At 40.7% G+C, this 22,192-nt stretch overlaps 1 protein-coding gene and 1 long non-coding RNA gene across 2 annotated transcripts; both read left to right on the forward strand.

Moving 5' to 3' along the window:
• Positions 1-466: 466 nt before the first annotated feature.
• On the forward strand, positions 467-10,194 carry LOC306966130 (uncharacterized protein). The gene is made up of 2 exons (XM_079560780.1): positions 467-624; positions 8,208-10,194. Exon 2 carries the CDS (start codon positions 8,252-8,254, stop codon positions 9,962-9,964), a length of 1,713 nt encoding a protein of 570 aa, XP_079416906.1. The 5' UTR covers positions 467-624; positions 8,208-8,251; the 3' UTR covers positions 9,965-10,194.
• A 5,411-nt stretch (positions 10,195-15,605) lies between these two features.
• Positions 15,606-20,783, forward strand: LOC306966156. The gene is made up of 3 exons (XR_013793089.1): positions 15,606-15,694; positions 16,674-16,764; positions 20,739-20,783. It is a non-coding gene; the product is annotated as an uncharacterized lncRNA (long non-coding RNA).
• The last annotated feature ends 1,409 nt before the right edge of the window (positions 20,784-22,192 follow it).

Below are 22,192 nucleotides of genomic sequence, written 5' to 3' on the forward strand. Positions count from 1 at the left end.
AGGAGTCACAAGACATCACACTAAAATATGCATAGCAAATCTACAAGCACATTCACCTGATTCACCTACACAAGCACCCTCTCTTTCGTTCACCTACTGCACCACTAGAGGGTGCGATTGGTCCTTTCCAATCATTATGTGTGACATCACTACATTGTGCACTGTATATTGAGTAGCCTACCTTATTTTACTGTGTTTGCACTGTTTACACAAAGTCACTTGTTTTTATACTTCATTTTTGCTCAGGTTGACGATGTGAAAATAAAATCATACAGCCCCCAATAGTATATATTGTGTCTTGCTTGCTGTAACCATAACAAAATAAACAACAACAATGAAAAACAAAAACTCACTATAGGCAGCTTAATTTGCCTAACATTTTTGTTTGATTTAGATTTTTGGAAGACATTTTGGTGATGGCACTCCGGGTCTGAAGAGGGCGCCAGTAAACAGTGTGAACATTTGAGGCCGCAGGCAACCCATTGCGCAGACAGACACAGGCCACACAACCATCGTGTTGACTGAGAGCAGAACAGACGAGAGAAAAAGACCACACAAGGCATTCATGCCCGAAAATACATTGAATACTACACGTGTTTCGAGATAAAACTGCATAATTTTACAGTAAGTTTACACTTTCTTTACGCTGCTCCTTCAACTTGTTTCTCAGAATCTAACAGCTAGCTTAACTGCTAACGTCTAACAATTTCACTTACGAGGTTTCTGTCATGCGTGAAATGTATTTGTTTTGCTATTTACGTCATCGTTAAAAAATAAATTGTTTATGTTTAGACTTATTTTAGTCCGCTGAGGGTTTTCCCCCCACAGTCACATTCACTTTTGTATTACAGGCCTATAACGTTATACCGGATGAGGGGTCTGTTGATTTTAACAAAGGGATTAAATATCCCACATTTAGTTAATCAAACCAAGGCAGGCAACTTAAACATTTTGCTTAAGTAGCCTGCTTTAAATGGAAATGGTAGTGGTTGCAGATTGAGCAGTGACTTTTTCATCAGTGCTGAAAGACACCTGGGTTCCCAAGCAAAACATCACATGAGATCCTCAAATGTTTTGGTAATTTTCCTGTATTCCATTTATTGAAATCACAAATTCAACTCAACTTGCTCTCAATCCTCACTGCTAGATGTAGTTTTGATGTACTAAAAGTATTGATTGTAACCTGCACAAAAAAATACGTTTTTTGGCTCACCATTGAACTTATCTCATTATGTTTTGTTGAGTTCGGGAAATTCCACAGTTACCATGGTGATCCACCATCTTTGCAGCTGTTAGCATACATTTCCATTGATTAACATAACTAAAAACTGTGTAAAAAGTGGAGAAAATAGCCGTGGAACAACTCCGTTAGCAGCTGAGTAACTGCTGGTAAATACATCTCACACACTGTGGTGTCCAAGTGTTTTAATGTGAACAATAACTCTAGTATTTTAACTTTTAAAATCTCCATTAGTTTACAATTGCTGCTAATAATATAATGATTAGCGATATGACATCACATTCCCAAACTCTAGAGCTCCACAGTCCCACCCACTCCTGGTCACTTGTCGGGGTCTGACATAAAAAAATCATGTTTTATTAGCTTAAACTTTTCGAGTTTAACATCACGGCGCCGGCTAATCAGCTCTGTGCTAACTCACGGACATGAAACATGCAAGGTAAAACTGAAGATTTGTCTAAAACGTTATAAACTGCAAAATTCAAAAAGTAATTTTGTCGTATTTTCAAGTATTTTTAGTTTCTTTCTTATAAAAAACCCGCGCAAGTGTCGGTAGTTAGCACATAGCTGATAAGCCAGAGTCATGCCATTAAACTGTTAATTGAACGCTACAAATACATGGGACTCCCATGTATTTGGGAGTGAATCCCAAATACACTCCTGTCATTCACTCTTTCTGCAAATCGACGTCATTCTTGCCTCCAGGCTCTGTGTACGTTGGTGTCTGAATGAGCGAGTGGTTCCTTGCTGTATGTAGGTGGAAAAGCGCTATATAAGTTGATATAAGTTGAGACCATTTACCATTTTACCACACTGTGAAGTAAACAGACTGACAGAGGAGAGATCACCCTCATTAAAATGGACAGTTTATACAGATTAAATATTTCACATCAAACCCCACCAAAAGGGTGATTCTGCGGTCCATTATTAAGTTGAACCCCGCGCGTGTGTTGAGTGGAATAGACTCGTGGGAAGCCAAGTACTTCCATCAAGCCGTACTAAATTGGTCATGTTGTCAAGCTTTTGTAAAAATACGAAAAATCAAGCACTCCCAAGTCACGTGACTGACAGTTTGGTAGAAGTGGATTGCACTGAACAGAAAATAAGTCATTTTAGGTATTGTATTCTTTTTTTATTTATATAGACTTGTGAACCATTTTGTGATTTAACTCGCCTTCGGATAGCAACAAAGTTTGACGCGATGATGTCACTAGACTGCGATCGGGTTGACTGACTGGAGCAAAATCCACATGGGAGAAGAGCGTACTTGATTTTCCTCTCCTTGGAGCTTACGGCAAAGTGACGCTCCAGCAATATTGGAGTGCAGTACAGCGGATCAAGGGACTCAACAGCCTCCTATTGACGTTGTTCACACTGGTGCTGGCTGTGAACCGAAGGGATGCGTAGCCAGTAGCCACGGCTCCTGATCCCACACTAATCCAAACGAGACAGCCATTTCTGGCATGTTGAAGGGAGTGGCGCGAACAGTGGGCAAATAGGTTGAGTGAGTTGACTGTTGGAGGTGTCACAAATTGTGGAAAAGAACAGCTCCATAGGTGTAATGAAATTAAAATCAAGACTAAACAGTTGTGATAAGAAAAACCTAACAAGAACCACCCAATAATCCTGCTCAGCTTGTGTTAAAGGCCCCTGCAAACAAATGGGTCTTCAAGAGATTTGCATCTTGTGCTTTATGAAACCCCAGCACATGGCCCATCAGTTCAGCACACTTTGGCCCAGGGTTGAGCACTGTCCCAAGTTGTACCTTGCTGACCTTTTTTGACCCTGGTCTGACCGGTGAAAACACTCGAGTACACGGGTAGACCCGACACTGGGATGAGTTGTAATTTTGCCAGTGGAAAAGGGGTGTAAAGGGTACCACCTAGTTGGTCTCTATATAGCACAGTTCAACCCTACTTGGCTTTACTCTTACCTGTACTAAAAATATGTCCATGGTACTCTGTAGGCGTTTGCCCACAAAAGGAACTTTTTGGTTCTTGGTGTTTTTTAAGTACCAGCCCTCCAGTTCCACTTATGCCGTGGTTCCATGTAGTGCCCTTCTACCCAACACTGTTTGGCCAAAGTACGTGACGTGGGACAATTTCCCATATACATAACTGAAGGAAAAACAGAACAGAGATGAATTTTTTGTAAGGCACGATGAGTTCAATGTGAACAAATACTGGCTTTTGGTAGGGTTTATAGAATTATTCAGAGGCAGACACTACAGAAAAGAAACTATGAAGGTAAGCTACATGCAGATGATATGCCAACACCAGCTAAAGTTGTGCTAACAGCGGCTAAATGCTATTATTGCGTTTTTCAACAGCGTATGATCGTGTGAAATAATCTTGTATGACCTGTTTTAGTGAGGACTGCCCTCTCTCCCCTAGCCAATCAGAGGCTAGCAGTTTGTTCATGTCACGTTAGTATCAGTTCAGCGCGCTTTGACCCTGGGCTGAGCTCGGTCCCAAAACTTGTACCTGGTCAGCCTGGATTGGTCCTGTCCTAGGCAGTGGGGACGCTTGCCTGTCAGGGTTGCCTGGCCTGCCAGACACTCCTCTTTTCTGTTCAAAAGAACAACCGTCTGGGCGGCTACTCGCAACCTATCATTTCACAATTTTACAAACATTGGTCCAATCATGCACCAGCTGTCACCACCACGGACTCTTCCAAAACATTAAAGATGGTGGCGCGGTGACCGATACATTATTTTCTTCTTTCTTCTTGTTACTGTGACGTATCCAGCGTTGCTTTAATTGGTTGATGCCGTCTGTCAATCACGCTTCAATGTCTGTCAATTAGCTTGCTCCCAGACTACATATCTTTGAAATATCTATGAAAAAGAATGTAGACCAGGAACTGGGCTGGATAGTGACTGTTAGTGGAAATGGGGCTTTAATGAGCTGCGCCAACAGCTTTAATGAGAGGAGCCAACATACGATCAAGTGTCAGTGCAAGACTATGGAGCAGAAACACCCTCCTCCACCAAATAAAACCGAACATGGGGAAAATTTAAGATGGGGCCTAAGGAAATGGCAGTTATCCATTGTATTAAGATGATCACAAACTATTTTACAAAAGTCAAGTAGGTGCGGTATTTGCATTGTCAAACAGCTTGTGTACCAAGACAATTTCTGAAGGCACCTAACCTCACATCAGAGGCACATCAGAGAAGAGGTAAGTCAATGTTGGTGGCTCGTTCTATCTTATGCTCTTGGATTTGCTAAAGCAAGTACTGGTTATCCAAACACGGGTTGGGTGTGAGTTGACAGTTTGCTACCACGTCGTCATCTTCAATGAAGGTTCTTGAGTCATCTTCTGTACTTTGAAGTGTCGAACGTTGGTCCGCGGGCTGAGCTGAAACTTTAGTGCGCTGACAAAGGCTTTTGGATGAGAGGTGAAACATTCGACACTTCATCTACAAAGTACAGAAGATGACTCAAGAACCATTGAAGATGGACAACTGTACGACTGAGAGCCAACACAGATACCAAGTCATCAGTTTAATACTACTGTGTTCATGCTGCTCTCTGGTTGACTTTGTCTTAAACGCCCCATCTCTAACAATATAACAGGGACAATATTGTACTTGGTTGAGAAATGAAGTTAAAAATGTATAACAGTACTGACACATTACCTTTTCTCATTTAAAACTAGCAAATGCTGTTAGTTCTTGACAATACAATAGGTTGTTAAACACAAGAGTTTTTTTTAATGTTTATTCACTTAGTTTTTGTTGTAAATCTCAGAACCTTCATTGCTTAACATCTGGTGTGATGTGTTTGTTTTCCAGATATAAGAAATCTATACTTTGGCTGTATTGAGTTTAATTTAACAATTATTTGAAATCTTAACCTTTTTTTTTCAGCTGATCCCTGCCTCACACATATTTAGTCTGGGGACCACCAATTCATTTTTTTGTGGGAGAGGTGTGGTTTACGATTGTCCATAGCCGTTTATTGGGCGCCATAAATGTCTATCATTTGCGTCTGCACGTAGCCATAGCCAATCGTATCAATTGTATCCTATGACATACCCACTGTAAATTTTAGAGCGAAACAATTTAGAACACGGTTTTGATCGAAAGATGGCGTTGCGTCTTCTGCTGTCATGAAGGATCCGTAAATAAACTTTTCTTTTTCTTTTACTACAAGCGTAGTATGTCGAATAGCGCGTCATCGTCTTGCCGTCCCTCCTTGTTCTGTGATTGATCCTCAAATCCATTCGAAGATTTCGGCCATGGTCCCCAGGCTGGTGTGCCGTTCTAAATGATTTAAGCGCACACGGCAGCAAGCTACCTCACATGGACAACGTCCTGAGTACATTAACAACATGATCAGCATAGCTGCATACGGCAATCTTCAAGGGACATCTCCAAACTTCTTCATGGATATGAACATGTTGGTCTAGGACAGTCATTTAACCTTGCGCTTGCTGTTCTTTGAAGTGAAAGGTTGTCTGAAAAAGTCTTGGTATGGACATGATCAGGTCTAATCTGAACTCAGTCCACCTTTTTTTTGTTTTTTGCTTCTGTTTTTGGGCATTGGTCCAAAAGGTACCAGAGGCTTTTAAGGAAAAAAAGACTGAGCTTAGGCCCCAAGATGATCACATTTGTTAATTCCTGAGAAGGTAAAACGTTTGAAGGATAAGTGCAACACATATTCAACGTAATTGGACAGAATTCCCTCAAAAACAACCCTGGATTACCCTACCTCGAAGCCCTTACAATGTATGCCCGCTGCTAGTTTTTATAATAACAATTTGCGGTTTGGCCCTGTTTTTGTATGGTTAATGTCAAAACACAGTATTTAGAGTTCTTTTAATTCACGCATTGACTGTAAGGCTTTCTAACAAAATAACGTATCAACAATGATTGTAGACACTGGCCTGAAACCCATATTTGGGTCCCGGCCAGCAAGTTGAGAACTCCTCTGACATTACTGTACTGTAAGTAACAATTTTACCTAAAAGCATTTTTTGTTTGAAGGGAACTGCTCATAATTCAACAACTGCTTATAATGCTCTCATTTTAAATTAAAGTGCTGTTTCTGTATTCATGGAATTAAGAATAAATGTTTTTTACATGACAGTGGCTGATCTTGTTTATTCTCGTTGAGAAATGTGAAACAAATTGAGAAATGTGAACAAAATGTGAAACAAATTTTCAAACAAACAAAAGAATGACCTTGTTTAACCAGCTGCTAATTAAGTGATAATTCAGGAAGAAGCCGTTTAGATTTTACGATGAGGCGATATGGCAAACCACTGTGCTACCGTGTCACCCCGTTTTCTATCGTGTTCGAGACTGTCTCCCCAGACCAATATGTAGTATGAAGTGGAGAGACCGTCTCTCCACTCAGAGAACCAGGGTTCAATGTAACTTGAACGTATTGACACATGGTGATCTTTGTAAACACATTGGTTTTCTGTAGTATACTGTAAGATCAACCTGCCCAGGGACTACAGGTGGAAATTAGCATTTTTGCTACAACTTGGTACAATGCATCTTTCCTTTTGGTCAATGTTAATACCATACCATTGTGATGGGCATTTCCCTGGGAATGTCATGCTGGGTTGTTGAGCCACCAGTCAATGATGTGAAGCTACATCTGGTGATTTGAAAGGGCATTGCAGCAATCAGCCTGTGAAATAAAAACGCTGGGCTTGTGTTTCAGAAATGTGTACCAAATTGTCACAAATTAGCTTTTTTATCTCACAGCAAAGTGATTTTTCAGCAAGAGGTTAGCTGCCCTGAACAGAAACATACAACATGAGTCTATTGTATGATGAGCTTTTGTTGAACTGGTAACCCATTATCTACTGTACACTTGTTACAGAGTTACCCAGTCAGTGTCCACTTTAGTTGAGGACAGAGCAGCGGAGAATAATCTATCGCTGAGTCACTAAACTACCTTAGTCAAGGGTTTTTAGTGGAGCCCAGTGTCAGTGAACATGATTTGTGTTTTAATGTAAATGGTATGCCTACAATATCAACAGAAACAGCTTTTTGTGACTATTTCCATTGCTGGACATAGTCATTGACAGCTCATGAAACTCTTGGCAAATAACAAGACGGATGGTAAAGTATTAGCAGACAGCGTTTTTTTTTTTGCTTGCTTATTGTCTTTGAGTGGCAAGAGACGGGTCCTGGTCCATTCCTTTCTTTGGGATCTGGGGAATGGTAGCAATGGTTGCTATGAGGTATGCTTGGACAATGGTCATCAAATTACTTGGAGTCTCTAAGTCAGGGATGTCAAACTCCTTTTTTGGCTGTGGGCCAAAATTCAGCTCCCATGGCGGGTCGCATGCCGCATATATTGTGAAAGACTGGCCTAATAATTAACAACATTAACTCATCAATTCATGCTTTACAAAGGGCCACATTCAATCATCTCGGATCTTGCGTTTGACACATGCTCCAAGTCATGACTTGCAAGTTCACACTGCTGGTTCATTGTTAGATGCGGTAAAGATATACTGTATTGTGCCCTGGGGGACAATGCTAGAGACTGAAGCAGAGGGCATCCACAGTCTCTAGCTTGTGTTGCTTCATTCACACAACTTTCAAGAGGAGCTACTACCTGTACATGTATTTCAACTGCAGCTATTCAAAACACTAGAGGCACACGTGGGAGGCACTACAGGACTTTGCCTGTAAAATCCTGTAACAAAAAAAATCCAAATTGCCATGGGGATTCTAAACCAATCATTGATATAACCTGTCAGCAATGTAACTGATACAGGTGATGTGAGATTGATGTGCGGTACCAGAAACAAATTCCACTAACTCAGCTGTTGGATCATCAATAGATGATGGTGAGGTTGAGGATGATGCTGAGCAGCCGTGTTGTCTGTAAAAGTTACTTTACTGAGATCAGATAGGGCTGCTAGTTCTGTCATATTCTGCTAACTTGAAGCAATTTGTCATGAGCACAAATATTTATTTTCTGATTTATCTTTCTAGGACTCAAACCTGGATAAAACGTCAAAGCCACTCCAGAAGAAGTGATGCCTTCAGCGACTGGACAAAATATATCCACAATGGAAAAACAGAGGGTAGTTGGAGAACAATGCACCTTCATCTGCACAGTATGTGGTGATGGATTTTCTCAGTATCAGCATGTGTTGAGCCATATGTCAGTCCATGGACCTTTAGATTCTTTTGCCTTTGACGGCTCGTCAAATGGATTTGAAGTGGCCAGAGAATATGTCCTGCAAGACAATGGTACCCTGACTGCGTTAAGTGGGATGACACAGAGTGACTACTCAAAACGACCATCTTCTCCTGGAATATTGCCATCTCATTTGTCATGCCAGATAAACTCCTTCTCTCCATTCCTGAAGCAACAATCTTCCTCAAGAGATGTTTTGGCATCAAAGCCATTGGATTCCAATTTTGACAATTCTCATGGACATGTTTACAGTTGTGAAGTGTGCAGTAGAACTTTTAACAACTTGCAGTGCTTACATCGTCATCAGCAGTATCGCAGGGAGGGTGGTTACAGGTGTACTTTATGTTGTAAATTGTTTAAAGGTAGGCCAGAGCTTAAGAAACACTTTCAAAATCACACTTTTGAAAGCTTTCAGTGGTGTGCAAGTTGTGGCAAACGCTTTGTAAAAGCAGATGCACTGAAAATTCATATGACTCAGAATCATTCATCTAAAAGGTCACATGGCGTGTCTGAGAATAATCAAGAATTCAAGTTAGAGAGAACATACGCCTGTAAAAAATGCAAGCTTACCTTCTTCTGGTTGACAGACTTCCAGACCCACTCATTTTACCTATGCAAAGGTAAAAAAGTGTCTGCAGCATTTGAAACTGATGTTGCCCCTAAGGTCACAAAAGTCAATCTTCGAATTTGTAATGGTGCATCTGCTCATGCTCTGAATGTAGATATACCAAACTTGATGAATGCCAGCCATGAAACGGACTCAACATATAGATGTGGTTTGTGTGGGGAGCAATTCTCTGAATTAACTGCCCTGAAAGAACACCATTTAACACACCAGCAAAAAACAGAGAATCCAACTGAGAACACCGTGAAACCAAAACCATTTAAAAATCTGTTACCAAAAGAAAATTGTGGCATGAGAAAGAATCTTTTTAATGTCAAGAAACTCAAGATGTATCCATGCAAGCTCTGCAGGTGTGTTTTTCAACATTCCAGTAGCTTATCTCGACATATGAGTTACCACAAGGGCAGTGCATGTGAATTATGTGGCCAACCTTTCCAGCAGCAGAGTGATGTAATAAAGCATCTCATGTTTCACAAAATGGAAATGAAAAAACAACAAAATGCCAATCAAGCCCTTTCCCATGACAATGAAAAACCCTCTCCAGGAGAGCAAAAAGAAGCTTGTGGAAACTACAAATGTCTTGAATGTGGGAAGAAATTTGGTCTTCTGTGCGTCTATAGGATGCATTTACGCTATCACAAAAGAGAAGCAGCAGAAAAGATAAATTCCTCTTCTCAAGATCAAAATCCTTGCCATGGTGAAGCAAAAGAGACTTGTGCACTTGAGGCTGCTCCAAGTGAAGAGCCTGTCCCCGAAAAGTCTCATATAGAAGACATGGAGGAAAATCATCTGCTCAGTGCCCCAAATGACAAGGAAAATCTGTCTGAACCAGTTTATACATGCACAGAATGCACTCAGACGTTTGCATGCTCAGAAACATTTGTTCAGCATCAGGTTTCTCACAATTTGGAAAATCAGGTGTAACTAAAATGCAAGGCTGACACTGCATTGCCTGGTATACCCACAATGTGAGAAAGGGAAATTGGGACTACGGCATGTATAAAATCTGTCAATTTGCCTTTTTTTTTTTTTTTTTTTTTTTACATTTGCCTATAAATTTGTTAGCCTGGCCAGCCGGACTACCCGCTTTCCCTCTTCTTTACAGAAACGCAGTCAAAGACCCAGCATAATCTCTAAAGAGTATTATTATTCTAACAGGTGGATTAAGAAATGCATAGTTTGTCCAAAAAATGGCAAACAAGTCCATTGAAGAAAAACAGTGCCATAGCCTGCCAATTCAACAGGCTGTTTCAAATTTGCCTTGGTTATTGGGGCAATTCAAATTAACAGAAAAGATGGCTATGAGCGGGGCCTCAGCCACTCCTGCTTTAGAATCTGAAAGTATGACTGGTTGGCTGGCAAGGCTAGGCAAGGTCAGTTATCCAATGTGTACACTGTGTTGACTGTATTACTCAAAATGGAGGTACTTTTTTAATCTTTTGAAAGGATAGATATCAAATTAGATGAGCTTTACCAGGATTAAACACAAGGTGTCACTGTCAACAAACTTTAGAGGACTATTAAATATTGGTCAGCAAAAAAAACTCATTTTTTTGTTTTTTTATGCACCTCCTTCTTTTGAACCTTGTATACAATTTTGAACCTTGTATAAAATTATAAGTAATGATTGTGTATTTGATTATTTTTTTTGACATGTTTTCATTTTTCCTGTACGGTTGGATAAATTGAAAAAAGTTCTGTGCAATGGTCACCTGAGTGACCATACGGTCGAATCGAATGGTGACAGGATTTATTGTGACTAGCACGTGCAAAGGGGATGAAGTGATTCACTCTCTCTCTCTCTCTCTCAGGGCACACTCACACTGGCAGCAACAAGATCAACTTTAGAGACCAGTTCACTTTCATTCACTATGCATGCTTGTGACAGGAAGGTGAATAGCAGTCTTAATAGAGAAGGAATGGGAACTGGTTGCTCAAGTCAGTCTTTCTGCTACCGGTGTGAACATAAAAATGCAATGAATCTCTTTAAGACAGCCACCTATTCACCTTATTCCACCACGCCCACGTTTGCCTTTTTGCCATGTATCAGTGCTTCTGTTAGATTGACATTACTGGGACAGCGGGATGTCCGTTAAGTGGAGAGCGAGGGAAAATGTTTACCGCTAAAATATGTACATGAGATTGTCATGTGCAAAATGTCCAATGTTTATTTGCACCAACAAGTCAGCACTACTGTTTGTCTGTGCGATCTGAAAACAGCTTTGTCTAGATAGAACAGATTTTTCTCTTGACGTCTGCAGTCGTATAGACCATACGTTTAGACTTCATGGGCGCAGAGGCGTAGCTTGCCAGTAGGCAAGGTAGGCACCTGCCTGGGGCCCCCAACAGTCAAGGGCCTCCACAAACTTATCCATTATCTATAAGCTTGCATCAAATGCTTGATATTCACAGACGTCCTATTAACTGTGGTGCTGCTTTAGAACCTACTTTTTACTCATGGCTCCACTAGATAATATTTTATTATAGTGAAGCCAGTTTATTGTAACACTCATCGTGACCCAAAGAACCTCAGCCTTCTGTTCTGAGGAAAATTTGGGAGTTGTCAGGTGACCAGCTCCTGCCCAAATGACGTCCTCTCTCCCAGTGCGCAGTACACAGGGTGGCGGCCAGAGGGTCCCCTACCAACATTCTTGCTTGGGGCCCCTTGGTACCCTTGCTACACCACTGCTTGGGCACACCTGGAATAAGGTGAATAGTGCCATCTCTTGGCTGTCTGCCAGAGCTGCATCTCATTGGAAAACGAGTAAAATGAGCCTTTGTTTGCGAGTTATGCGACTCTTGGATCGAATTGTCCAATGCAGGGACACAATTGTGTGTTTTGGGTTAACAGGCACGCAATTAAACAATCTTGGCTAATCTTGCAATTTTATACAATAGTATGGAACTGACTGTAAGCAAAATAATTATATTTACCTGGTGACTTGGCCAATAAGCTTGTCCCCTTTTAATATGATGTGTAAAGCAAACTTTGCATGGGACACTTCCACATCCACTGAAGCATTTAAATCTCCACCACAAGACTGTGGGAACCCAGGGTGCTGAAGGTGCTGCAGCACCCCCTGGTGGATAGTTTGTGTATTGTAGTCATTGGGAAACAAGCACAGAAAAAAGTGTTTTTGGGGGCAATCTTGTCCCTCGGCACCTCCTAACCAAAATACGTTCCCACGCTCTGCTCCAGCATCGAAGTATTTTCAGCTTCATATAGTGATGGATCCATTTTAGTTAAAGCTCTGGTCCATTCCTAACTTGACTCAACACTTCCAAACATCTAGGGATGTTTTACAACTTTCCGGGAGAAAATTGGTGCTTTATCAAATCTTAATCTCATCTAAGTGTTTCTACTGACGAGGATGGACTTAAGTCATTTTAGAAATTGTGAACCCACAGATGAAGAGAGTTCAGGACTGTCACGGAGGCGACATTGGCGCAGAGTGGGATATCTCTAGTGACTGGAGAGTCGGTGGTCCATATCCAGCAGGTGCACTCAGTCGCTGTGTCCCTGGGCAAGACACTTCCCCCACATTGCCTAGTGTCTGACACGGTTGTATGAGAAAGAATTGGTAAGAGGTCAAGCTGCAATGCATCTTATTTCTTTTGTTCATTTCAGTTCAATTTCATTATTCTCTGCAGTGCCTCACTGCAATCTGGAGTGCTGGGAGACAACAGTGCCACATCTCTATCTTGATAGAGGGTCTTGGTTGGGAATACCCAACTGAAAAATTAGCTTATAACAGACTCCACTCAGCCAGAACACAAACAATGGAATAGAATCTTGCTTGTATAATGTTGTTTGTTTATTTATTTATTTACTCACTCAGCACATGGTTGCCTGGCAAGTCCAGGAGGGATACCCCTATGTCTTTTTAATACACCGGGATATCAGTCTGAGCAGGATACCCTTGTTTGCCACTCCTGCCAAACTCACAACGGATCTGTGCAATCTCCATCCATCCATCCATCCATTTTCTTCCGCTTTATCCGGGGCCGGGTCGCGGGGGCAGCAGTCTCAGCAGAGATGCCCAAACTTCCCGATCCACACACACCTCCTCCAGCTGTTCTGGGGGGACCCCGAGGCGACACCAGGCCAGCTCGGAGACATAGTCCCACCACCGTGTCCTGGGCCTTCCACGAGGCCTTGTCCCACTAGGACATGCCTGGAACACCTCCCGCGGGAGGCGACCAGGAGGCATTCGAAACAGATGCCCGAGCCACCTCAGCTGGCTCCTTTTGACGTGAAGGAGCAGCGACTCTACTCCGAGCTCCTCCCGGGTAACTGAGCTCCTCACCCGATCTCGGAGGGTGCGCCCAGCCACCCTGTGCAATCTGATTGGTTTATTTGCTGTCATGTGTTGTTTGCGAACAGCGTCACTCTTGAAATGCAGAAGTTCCCTTAACAACAATCTACGATTGGTGGGAAAGAAGAGAGCTTTTTTTTTTTTGCGGTGAATTACAAAAAAACTCATCAACAATAGGTGAGTTTCGTTAACACAGAACCACTAACCCTGCAATAACATCACAAGCCCACACTTTGCTGATTGGTTCACTGTGCTTCATGTTTACTTACGTATGTTCCACTCTGGAAATGTAGTTGATGCCAACTCTGACCAGACTCAATCGCTGGTACAGCTACACACGGGAGTAAGCTGCATGTGTTGCCACGGCATCCCTTTGAGTTAGACCAATGGAAGTGTGGGTGTACAAATCTGTACCAACAGATCCTCCAGCCACCACCATTCATTAACGCACAGACAGACATCATTCATCCTGGTCTATTGTACATGTTTTAGCCGCAGGGATAACTGGAGTACCGAGAAGAAACCTACACAGGCACAGGGAGAACAGGCAAACTCCACACTGACGGGCCCCCTTCAGCCCTGAGATCGAACTTACTGCTGCAAAGCATGAGCTTGACTTCACACATGACTAAAATCTGCTAATCATGCCTTTAATTTTACACAACTCCTTTCATTTGGAAATGTTACAAAATATATTACAAAATTCAGAGATGTGGTTCGAACTTTCAAAGAAGGCCCCGAGATCGATTCTTTCAAAACTTGAAGTTCTTTAGAGTTTTTTGGAGGTATGTTTTGACGGACCTCATTCATCCACAAAGTATTCATGGGTAGTGAGGCAAATCGTCATCTGCACTGTGTTGAGACGTTTTGTTTCTATTCGCAGAAGCTTATTCCACATGCTCTGGTTTCCCCATCAACCAACATCATGGTAAATGGTAAATGGTCTCCACTTATATAGCGCTTTTCCACCTACATTAGGCACTCAAAGCGCTTTACATCATCTCTAGATGCTGCACTGCAGTCACCCAACATGTATGTAGCAGTGGCATCGAAGGATGGGTCAAATGCAGAGGACAAATTTCCCTTCAGGGACAATGAAGTACTCCTTAACGTAACACCTTAACATGAATCAACTGATTGTCTTGGAAAAAGTCATAAGGTGCTATGCTGCAATTACCCACTGTCCCTGAGGACTGTTTTTTTTTTTTACTGGATGGTTCAAATGCACAGGATAAATTCTCTGTGTGCACCAAAGTACTTTTGACGTAAGTGAAATGTCTGAGTAAAATATCCAAGTCACACCTCATTGCATGACACTGCTCTGCAAACATAAAAGGGTTTGTGTCAGACTATGACTATGTAAAACAAGAAAAAACCTGAAGGTCAAATGTATTGAAACTGAACGTAACGAATCAAGCAATGAAGGCTTTACATGTTTTGTCCAACATTGCTATGAAATGGGCTGGCCAAGTTGCAGAAGTGGTCCATATATTATTTCACTTGATTTCAGGATCTAGATAATGTGTTTAACTTAAATATGAGCAATATTACTTTGTTTAATTGACAATGCTGCTTACAGAACAGGAACATTATGTCCCTCTATTGTACCAAGGTAGATGGCTTTAGATTCCTGAATAGACTTTGTGCTACAGAAACAGCCCTACTGACGCCATTTTGTGCTGAATCCTTGCGCACAAAATGGTTCTGTGCCGTTTTTAACCCTTTAAAGCCCAACCAGAATAAGGCAGTCCATCAGGACAGTAGGTTTTCCTGATTTTGGCCATTGACCATACCCCTTGAAACTTGAACTTAAATTGGCAGAGAACCGCACCAGGACAACAGAGCAACAGTCTCCAAGCACAGTTTAATTAAGACCAAGCCGGCAGCTTCAGAGCAAGGCAGGGAACAGGGAACACGCTGCAGTTGCTTCAGGGCGGGTGTAGGGAGGCAGGCCAGGCTGCAGCCGTGCAGTCACCGGAAGGACACGACTCCCACTCTTTGGGCGACCGTAAAGGGGCGGACACGCTCTGTGGCGTCCTACTTTATCATTGGATGTAATAACGCGGGAGTAAACCCCCACCTAGGGACCAATTGGCGCAAGCGTCATCATGGAGGTTGATTGGCGTCTTCTCTTCAGTGGTGCTCTTACCATAGACCTCACGAGGTAACTAACACTCCATCTGCAGAAGTTGTGTTTATCGGAAAATACACAACAAAGGCGGCTGTGATGTAGTGGGGTCCCTGTGCTAAAACGTGATTCAATAGCGTCAGGTGGTATTCATTACACGCCATGTAGACGATAGCTGACAAAGGCGACCAGGAACCCAGCACACATCTGGTAAGTGCCGCAGCTAAGAGGTGTTTATAAGCTAGCTGGCTAACTAGCATTTTTGGCTAGCCACATTGCTAGCTAGCTTAGCTAAATGTACACTGTATCGTGTACGGCTACGGCAACATGACTAAACAGAAGACACATGGTCCTTAGTTTCTTTTGATTTAGTCTTTACGCTGTAAAGGTTCAATAAAGCAAGGCTGGCTTGTGCTCCTACATGATGCAAAACCCAGTTTGTATCTGTTTACCCGTAGAATATCCATGTATCCATGTATCACGGGAACAGGTATGCTGCTTCTTGTACTTATGCACGATTGTTACACTAATGTAACGTTATACTGAAAAACCTACTTGCACATTGAACAAGGTAATAATTAAAATATGATGTTCTTCTTGGATGTCGGGTTACGTTTTTTTCTGTTGCCATAGAAAACGCGAGCAAGTGTTCGCCTTAATTATAACAAATATTAACTAACAATCACACACAATTTAACTTGGCCTTTGTGTGCGTCAAGCATCACCCATCATACCCATTGAAATATAATGTGATAATTGCTGTTTCGTTTTTGTACCGCTTCTTGTCGTTATAGATTATTACATTTGTGTGTTGTTTATAAAGCCTGTCTTGCAATAAATTGCAGATTGCTTTGGCCATTTTAAGTTAAAGTGTATATAACTTCATTTGCAAATGTGAAATCCTGTTAATCTGAAATTCTAGCTAAAATATGAACTACTCTCCAGCAGGTCTTGTCTTTGGGCGTTTTGAGACTTGTCCCAGGATGTTATTGTTTAATATTTAAATTAAAATACAAATGTATCAAATAAAAAAACACAGAAATATATTGCCATCTTGGTGTAATGTAATAAAAATCATAGTGTGTGTGTCACATTTATGATTTGTGACTTGACGTGTGTTTACTATGTACATGTTTTCTTGTGACACTCTTTGCCATCACCATAACATCATCTTCTTTTGTGCTTTTAGGCTTTGAGTTGTTTGCTTGGACCATGAGATGCAACAGTGGTTTCCTATCTTTTGTCTCCTGTGCCCGCTCTCAGGCCTTTGTTCCCTTACTGTAAGTACTACTGTGCCTTTCCATCACTACCCAAAACACTTCATCTAATTAGTTCAAGATTATTTTTTTCTGCATGTGTGTGAGGAATTAACTTGTCTCTGATAATACTATAATCACACCAATTTCCAAAGTCACAATTCATTCTGAGGATTATACACATGACTTTTGAGTGTATAAAGTTAACATACTCTGGCAGAATTTTTCAAAGAATATGAATGACAACACAAAGGTTTTTTTCACTTAAGATAAGATAATCCTTTATTGATCTCACAATGGAGAAATTCACTTGTTACATTCGTCTCTCGATAAGATCACTCAGGGTGTGCAAAAATGGACAGGAAATATGCAAATAGTTAAATAGTAAAAAAGAGGTATCTTATGTACAATGAGTAAAAGCAAAAATCTTAAGGGGCAGAAATATAAACAATATTAAAATTAGAACAGACCTATAAAAAGTAGAATATCAAGGTCAGTATTGGCAGTGCAAAGTTTACAGTCCTAGTGCAGGTTAGGGCTGGGCGATATGGACCAAAAGTCATATCCCAATATATTTAGGTTGAATATATATGATATATATCCTGATATTTTTTCTGCAAAGTGAGAGCTGTGGAATGAAATGTTAAGTCAAAGTGAAATATGAGTAGTTTTATTGAAGACTTGCTATAAAATGTAAACATAAACACTGTATAACAAAGCTTCGTAATGCGCACATTTAAATGTCTTGGATAAAAATAGCCTATTAAATAAAATGGGTCAATCTTTTTCTGAGGGCAGCATTTAAATATAAGGACATAACAAAATAAAGTGCTCAGTTTAAACTCAACTTTTTAAAAAATCATCTTGAGATTACCTGTTTCCTTTTGGTAACTTAATAGCTTACCTGAATTGGAAATATCCCGGTATTTGCGATTTGGTCTAATTCCATATCTCATCTAAAAATATATATCGATATATCTTTAATATCGATATATCGCCCAGGCCTAGTGCAGTTTGTCAATATTGATGCTGATATAGGTAATAAAGTGGTGCTGATACAGAGAATATTGCACATAGTTAAATGGTCGTGTGAAATCATTTGTGGTGGAAAAACAGAGTTTGCTCTTTCTAAATCAGAATTAAAAAAGAAAGTTCCAGAAATGACCCTGATCTAAAGTTTATGATCAAGAGGAATGGGCCGCTTTAGCAGTAGATTATATACAGAACCTTCTCCACAACTACCTTCTTATCACTCTTTTTTATCACCATAAATGGCTTCACACAACCACTCACTATGAGTGAAAAAAGCTTTTTGTGTTAGCTTTCATATTCTTTGAAACATTGTCAAAAAAATTGTCAAAAAGTCTGCCGGCCCGGGTATGTAAGCTTTTGAGCGCAAGTGTAGCTTAAGTCTAGGATATCATCACCAAGGACTTGGCTTATAATAACTTTTAGTATGGTCTTACTTTTTACAGCATGACACAATTGGTGCTTTTCTCCTACTGTTCTTTGGTTTACGGAATAGGTTTGAAATGCATATTTTCTTTGTTTTTTTCTGCTTCTTTGTTATTGTGTGAGAATCTCTCTGGAAGATTGTCAGCGTTGTAAAGTACAGTATAATTAGGTTGTGAGTCCGCCTAATTTTCATATTTGATGGTCTTGAAAAGTGTTGAATTTGACCAAAACCCTGCATTGTTAATTGCACTAAATTATGTACAGTATTTTGAAAAGCTGGCACTGGAAGTTATACATATTTAGCTATTTCCTCTCGCTCAGTGCACTTCTGTGCTCCTCACAGAGATGGACAGAGGGTTGATAGGGCACCTGTCGGAGCTGCTGTGCTCCAAGTCCGATGAGATGCTGCGCTTGTGTGTATATTGTGACTTATTTGTTGTAGAAGTTGTAGTGGTGTTTATGGTTAACTATTAATAACTGGTTAAGAGCCCGGTTAACTGCAAGTTGCACACTCACCTGTCCTTGAAATACCACGGCCTGCGGAGTGGAAACAAGAATACGACAATACTGCAACGATGACCGTGAAGGGACACACGTTTAGTGGACAGAGATGAGGAGGTGACGAGATGCAAGTCCTGCCTATACAGCTGGAGCGCATGGATCATTGTGGCTGTGTCTGGTCCTTTCCAGTTTATATGATGTGAGTGAGATCAGGTGAAAGGCTGTTTTTCCTTGACATCACTTAAGCATATGTCGGACATAGTGGTGATTCATATACTACTCTCCTATCGATCACAACTATAGATTTAATATTTAGATCAAAACTAAGTAACATGGTGAACTATTGTGTTCTTGACCGGCAGACTTGTTGAAAGAAAAGAGACGATCATCAATTGCCACAATCTGAATTTGCTCAGCTCATTCTGTTGCCAGCACGTTGTTATTGAACATTTGTGTAGATTATTTTGCTTTTAATCAGTTGCTCGCAATTATTCGTGCCTGTCTGTAACAGCTGATTGTGATTTTTTTTATTTTGTAGAACATAACAAAATGTTGTATTCCTCTTCCCACACTGCCAGCCTTCATCAGTCAGAATTTACCCTGATGAAGGTTAAACTATTTTTGTTGAGAAAATAGTTTAACCTTTTTAACAAAAATAGGTGCATTTTCTCCAGTTCAACTTTACCCAAATCTAAAAGCTTCTTAACTGGAGAGAACCGCGTAATGCCTCATTTGAAAGCTAAGACCTACAAAACAGATCCTAACTTTTTTGTCCCTGCATTTTTGTCTCGTGTCATGTTTATGTCACGTCTTTGTTGCCTTGTTTTTTTTCATTGCTTTTTTATCGTGGTTTCTCCACATTATTGTCGCTCACTTTTTTTGTTGTATTGTTTCTTTTCTGACGCGTTTTTGTCACTCATATATTGCTTTGTTTGTTTGTTTTTGTTCATTGCTATATTGAGGTTTTTTCAAGCAGCTTTTAGGTGTGGGTAATGCCAAACTGGAGAAAATGTGCTTGGTGCTGGTGTGGGTTAAGAGGTTTGAAGTAATTGACGTGTGAAGTTTTTCACCTATATGTAAATTTGATTTAATTGTTGTGTCCGACAGCTACAACTCTTCGTGATGAATCAGAGAAGTCCAGTGACCATGAGTTCATACCACTTTTAACTTTGAACAGATCAATGTTTATATTAGTTTCTTACATTTCTAACCCAGGGGTTTCCAAACTTTTTTCACCGAGGGTCAGTGTTCAGTGCAGTCAAATATTCAACCAGGTGTGTTTTGAGAGGTTTAAACTGCTCTTCACACCTTTTTATTTAGGCTTGAGAGTCAAATGTTGAAGGTTTATTAGAAAACTTTGAGTTGTTGTCCACTATTGATTGTGTCTCTTGGTTTGAGCTGTTTATCTCCAACATGGCGCAATTTCCGGATATTGTCTAGATTCATTACGTCCATCATTCCATCCAATGATATGCCTCCTATTTTCTTAGATAAGCCGTACTGAAATTGCACTGTATAAAATGCCTATACATGTATATTTTGTTTTTTATTATGGCAAATGAACCGTGGCCGTGGTTTGCCCACCTGTGCCCAAGATTAATTGTTGCCTGCAAGGGAGCACTTTGGGAAAACCAGAAAAAAAAACATACTCCTGCCTTTGACAAATTCGCAATCCGTCAAAGGCAGGAGTATGTTTTTTTTTTTGTTTTTTTAACCACATTGTCCATTTTACGCCTGTACTACAGACTTGATGTATCTTTTTGTTGTTAACTGGTACAGGTTATATAGTTAATATGCGTTATCACATTACCCTGTGCTAGTGTCTGTTCATTGGCTCCCTGTTCCCTTTAAAATACAATTTAAGATTCTGTTTTCAAATCACTGACTCGCCTGTCCCCGTCCAAATAAAAAGTCCTGAGGTGACAGGGCATTCACGGTCGCCGAAACTTTATATGAAAATGTAAAATGACATTTGTGAATGTATCGCAAAAGTTTCACATTGGTGTATCTGAATCCATTTTTTTCCCCTTATTCACCCGCAGTGTCTCGCCTTAACGACGACGCGGTTGTATCAGAGAAGTACAGAAGCACCGGCGCCATAGAAGAAACTCCAAAATCAACCCGGATCACCTGAGGATTTCTCAAACCTGCGTGAATGAAATGAAACGATGCACTAGGTATGTTTTTTTGACGAGGGAGCAGCGTTATAACATGGTTAAAGCTCATAAACGTTGATTTTTGGATGATATGTTATGTTCATTTTAAGGAGTCTCTGCAGGTGAATTGGGAGAAAACGAGATGACCAATAAGCAATTTACTCTGGATCCTTTTGTTATTGATAATACTGCTGCTAATATTGTTTGCCCTGTAATGTCAATCTGACTGATGATGTGTTGGGCCTGCATCTCCTAAATCAGTGTAAAAAAGCTGCTAAAGACTCTCAAGCGTTTAACTGCAGCTTAGTAGAGAACCTTTTACATTTTCCTCTACTATGAAATATTATGTACTTTTGCAGTATTCTTTTCAGTATTTGGTAATGTAAGCCAAATGCCTCAATGCGTTCAGTGTCAACTCACCATTAGGAAATCTAGGAATGAGTTTGGACTTTTGAGGAACACACAGAATAAGTACCTCTGGCTTTATTAATCTGACAGTTCTGGTCGGGAAATGCTAAATTAGAACATTCTAACTTCTAATTCTACTTATAAAATTATACTAACAATCGGTTTTCCCTGCCGGCTCTTTGCTGAGTTTACCGACTTTCATTTACACTTTTGACAATTTCATTTAAGAATGGGATTTGTGATGGAATTTTTATTTTCCAGGTTTTCCAGATGTAATGCCCAGTAATCCCTGGTCCTGTCCTTAAAAGTTTACAAGAGGTAAGGTCTATATGCTTTTGAATATCCATCCTTAATTTTGTGCCCTTTCAACTTGTGTCTTATCTTTTGGGTTTTTAGGACAGGCGAAGTATGGCTCAAGGTTGGAACCCATACTTGCACAATTTCGTTTCGTTACCCTCAGACCATGGAACTCCAGATGCAGAAGTGGGCCATCCTCATCCAGCAGATGACTTCATAGGCCATGGTGGATTCTCCAGTGCAAGCCTTTCACATAGTGCCTCTGCGGCAAACACAAACTATTGTTTCAGCAATAGTATTGGAAGTAGCAATTCTAATTGGAGTTCAGAAGTTGGAAGTTCTCAAAGGAACTACAGAGAAATGGCATGGCAACCTGATGGAGAACAAAAAGCGTACTTGCCGAGATGGGACAACAGCGTGTCGAATTTTCAAGGAAATGTTTTGGAAACGGCTGGACATTGTTCAGTTGCACCGCAGTTAGGACTTAAACATGAATCTGTGGTGCCCAAAGGCGCTCAGTATTTTGACTACCTGAACATCCAAGGCTCTTCAACTGAAGTTAGTGAACCAAGATCTTGTGACTTCATGACAAGCTCATCTGAACATAACCCTCAAACTGGAACAACTGCAAGGTA

The sequence above is a fragment of the Gobius niger genome (assembly GCF_951799975.1).
Source record: "Gobius niger genome assembly, chromosome: 8".
Classification (NCBI taxonomy): domain Eukaryota; kingdom Metazoa; phylum Chordata; class Actinopteri; order Gobiiformes; family Gobiidae; genus Gobius; species Gobius niger.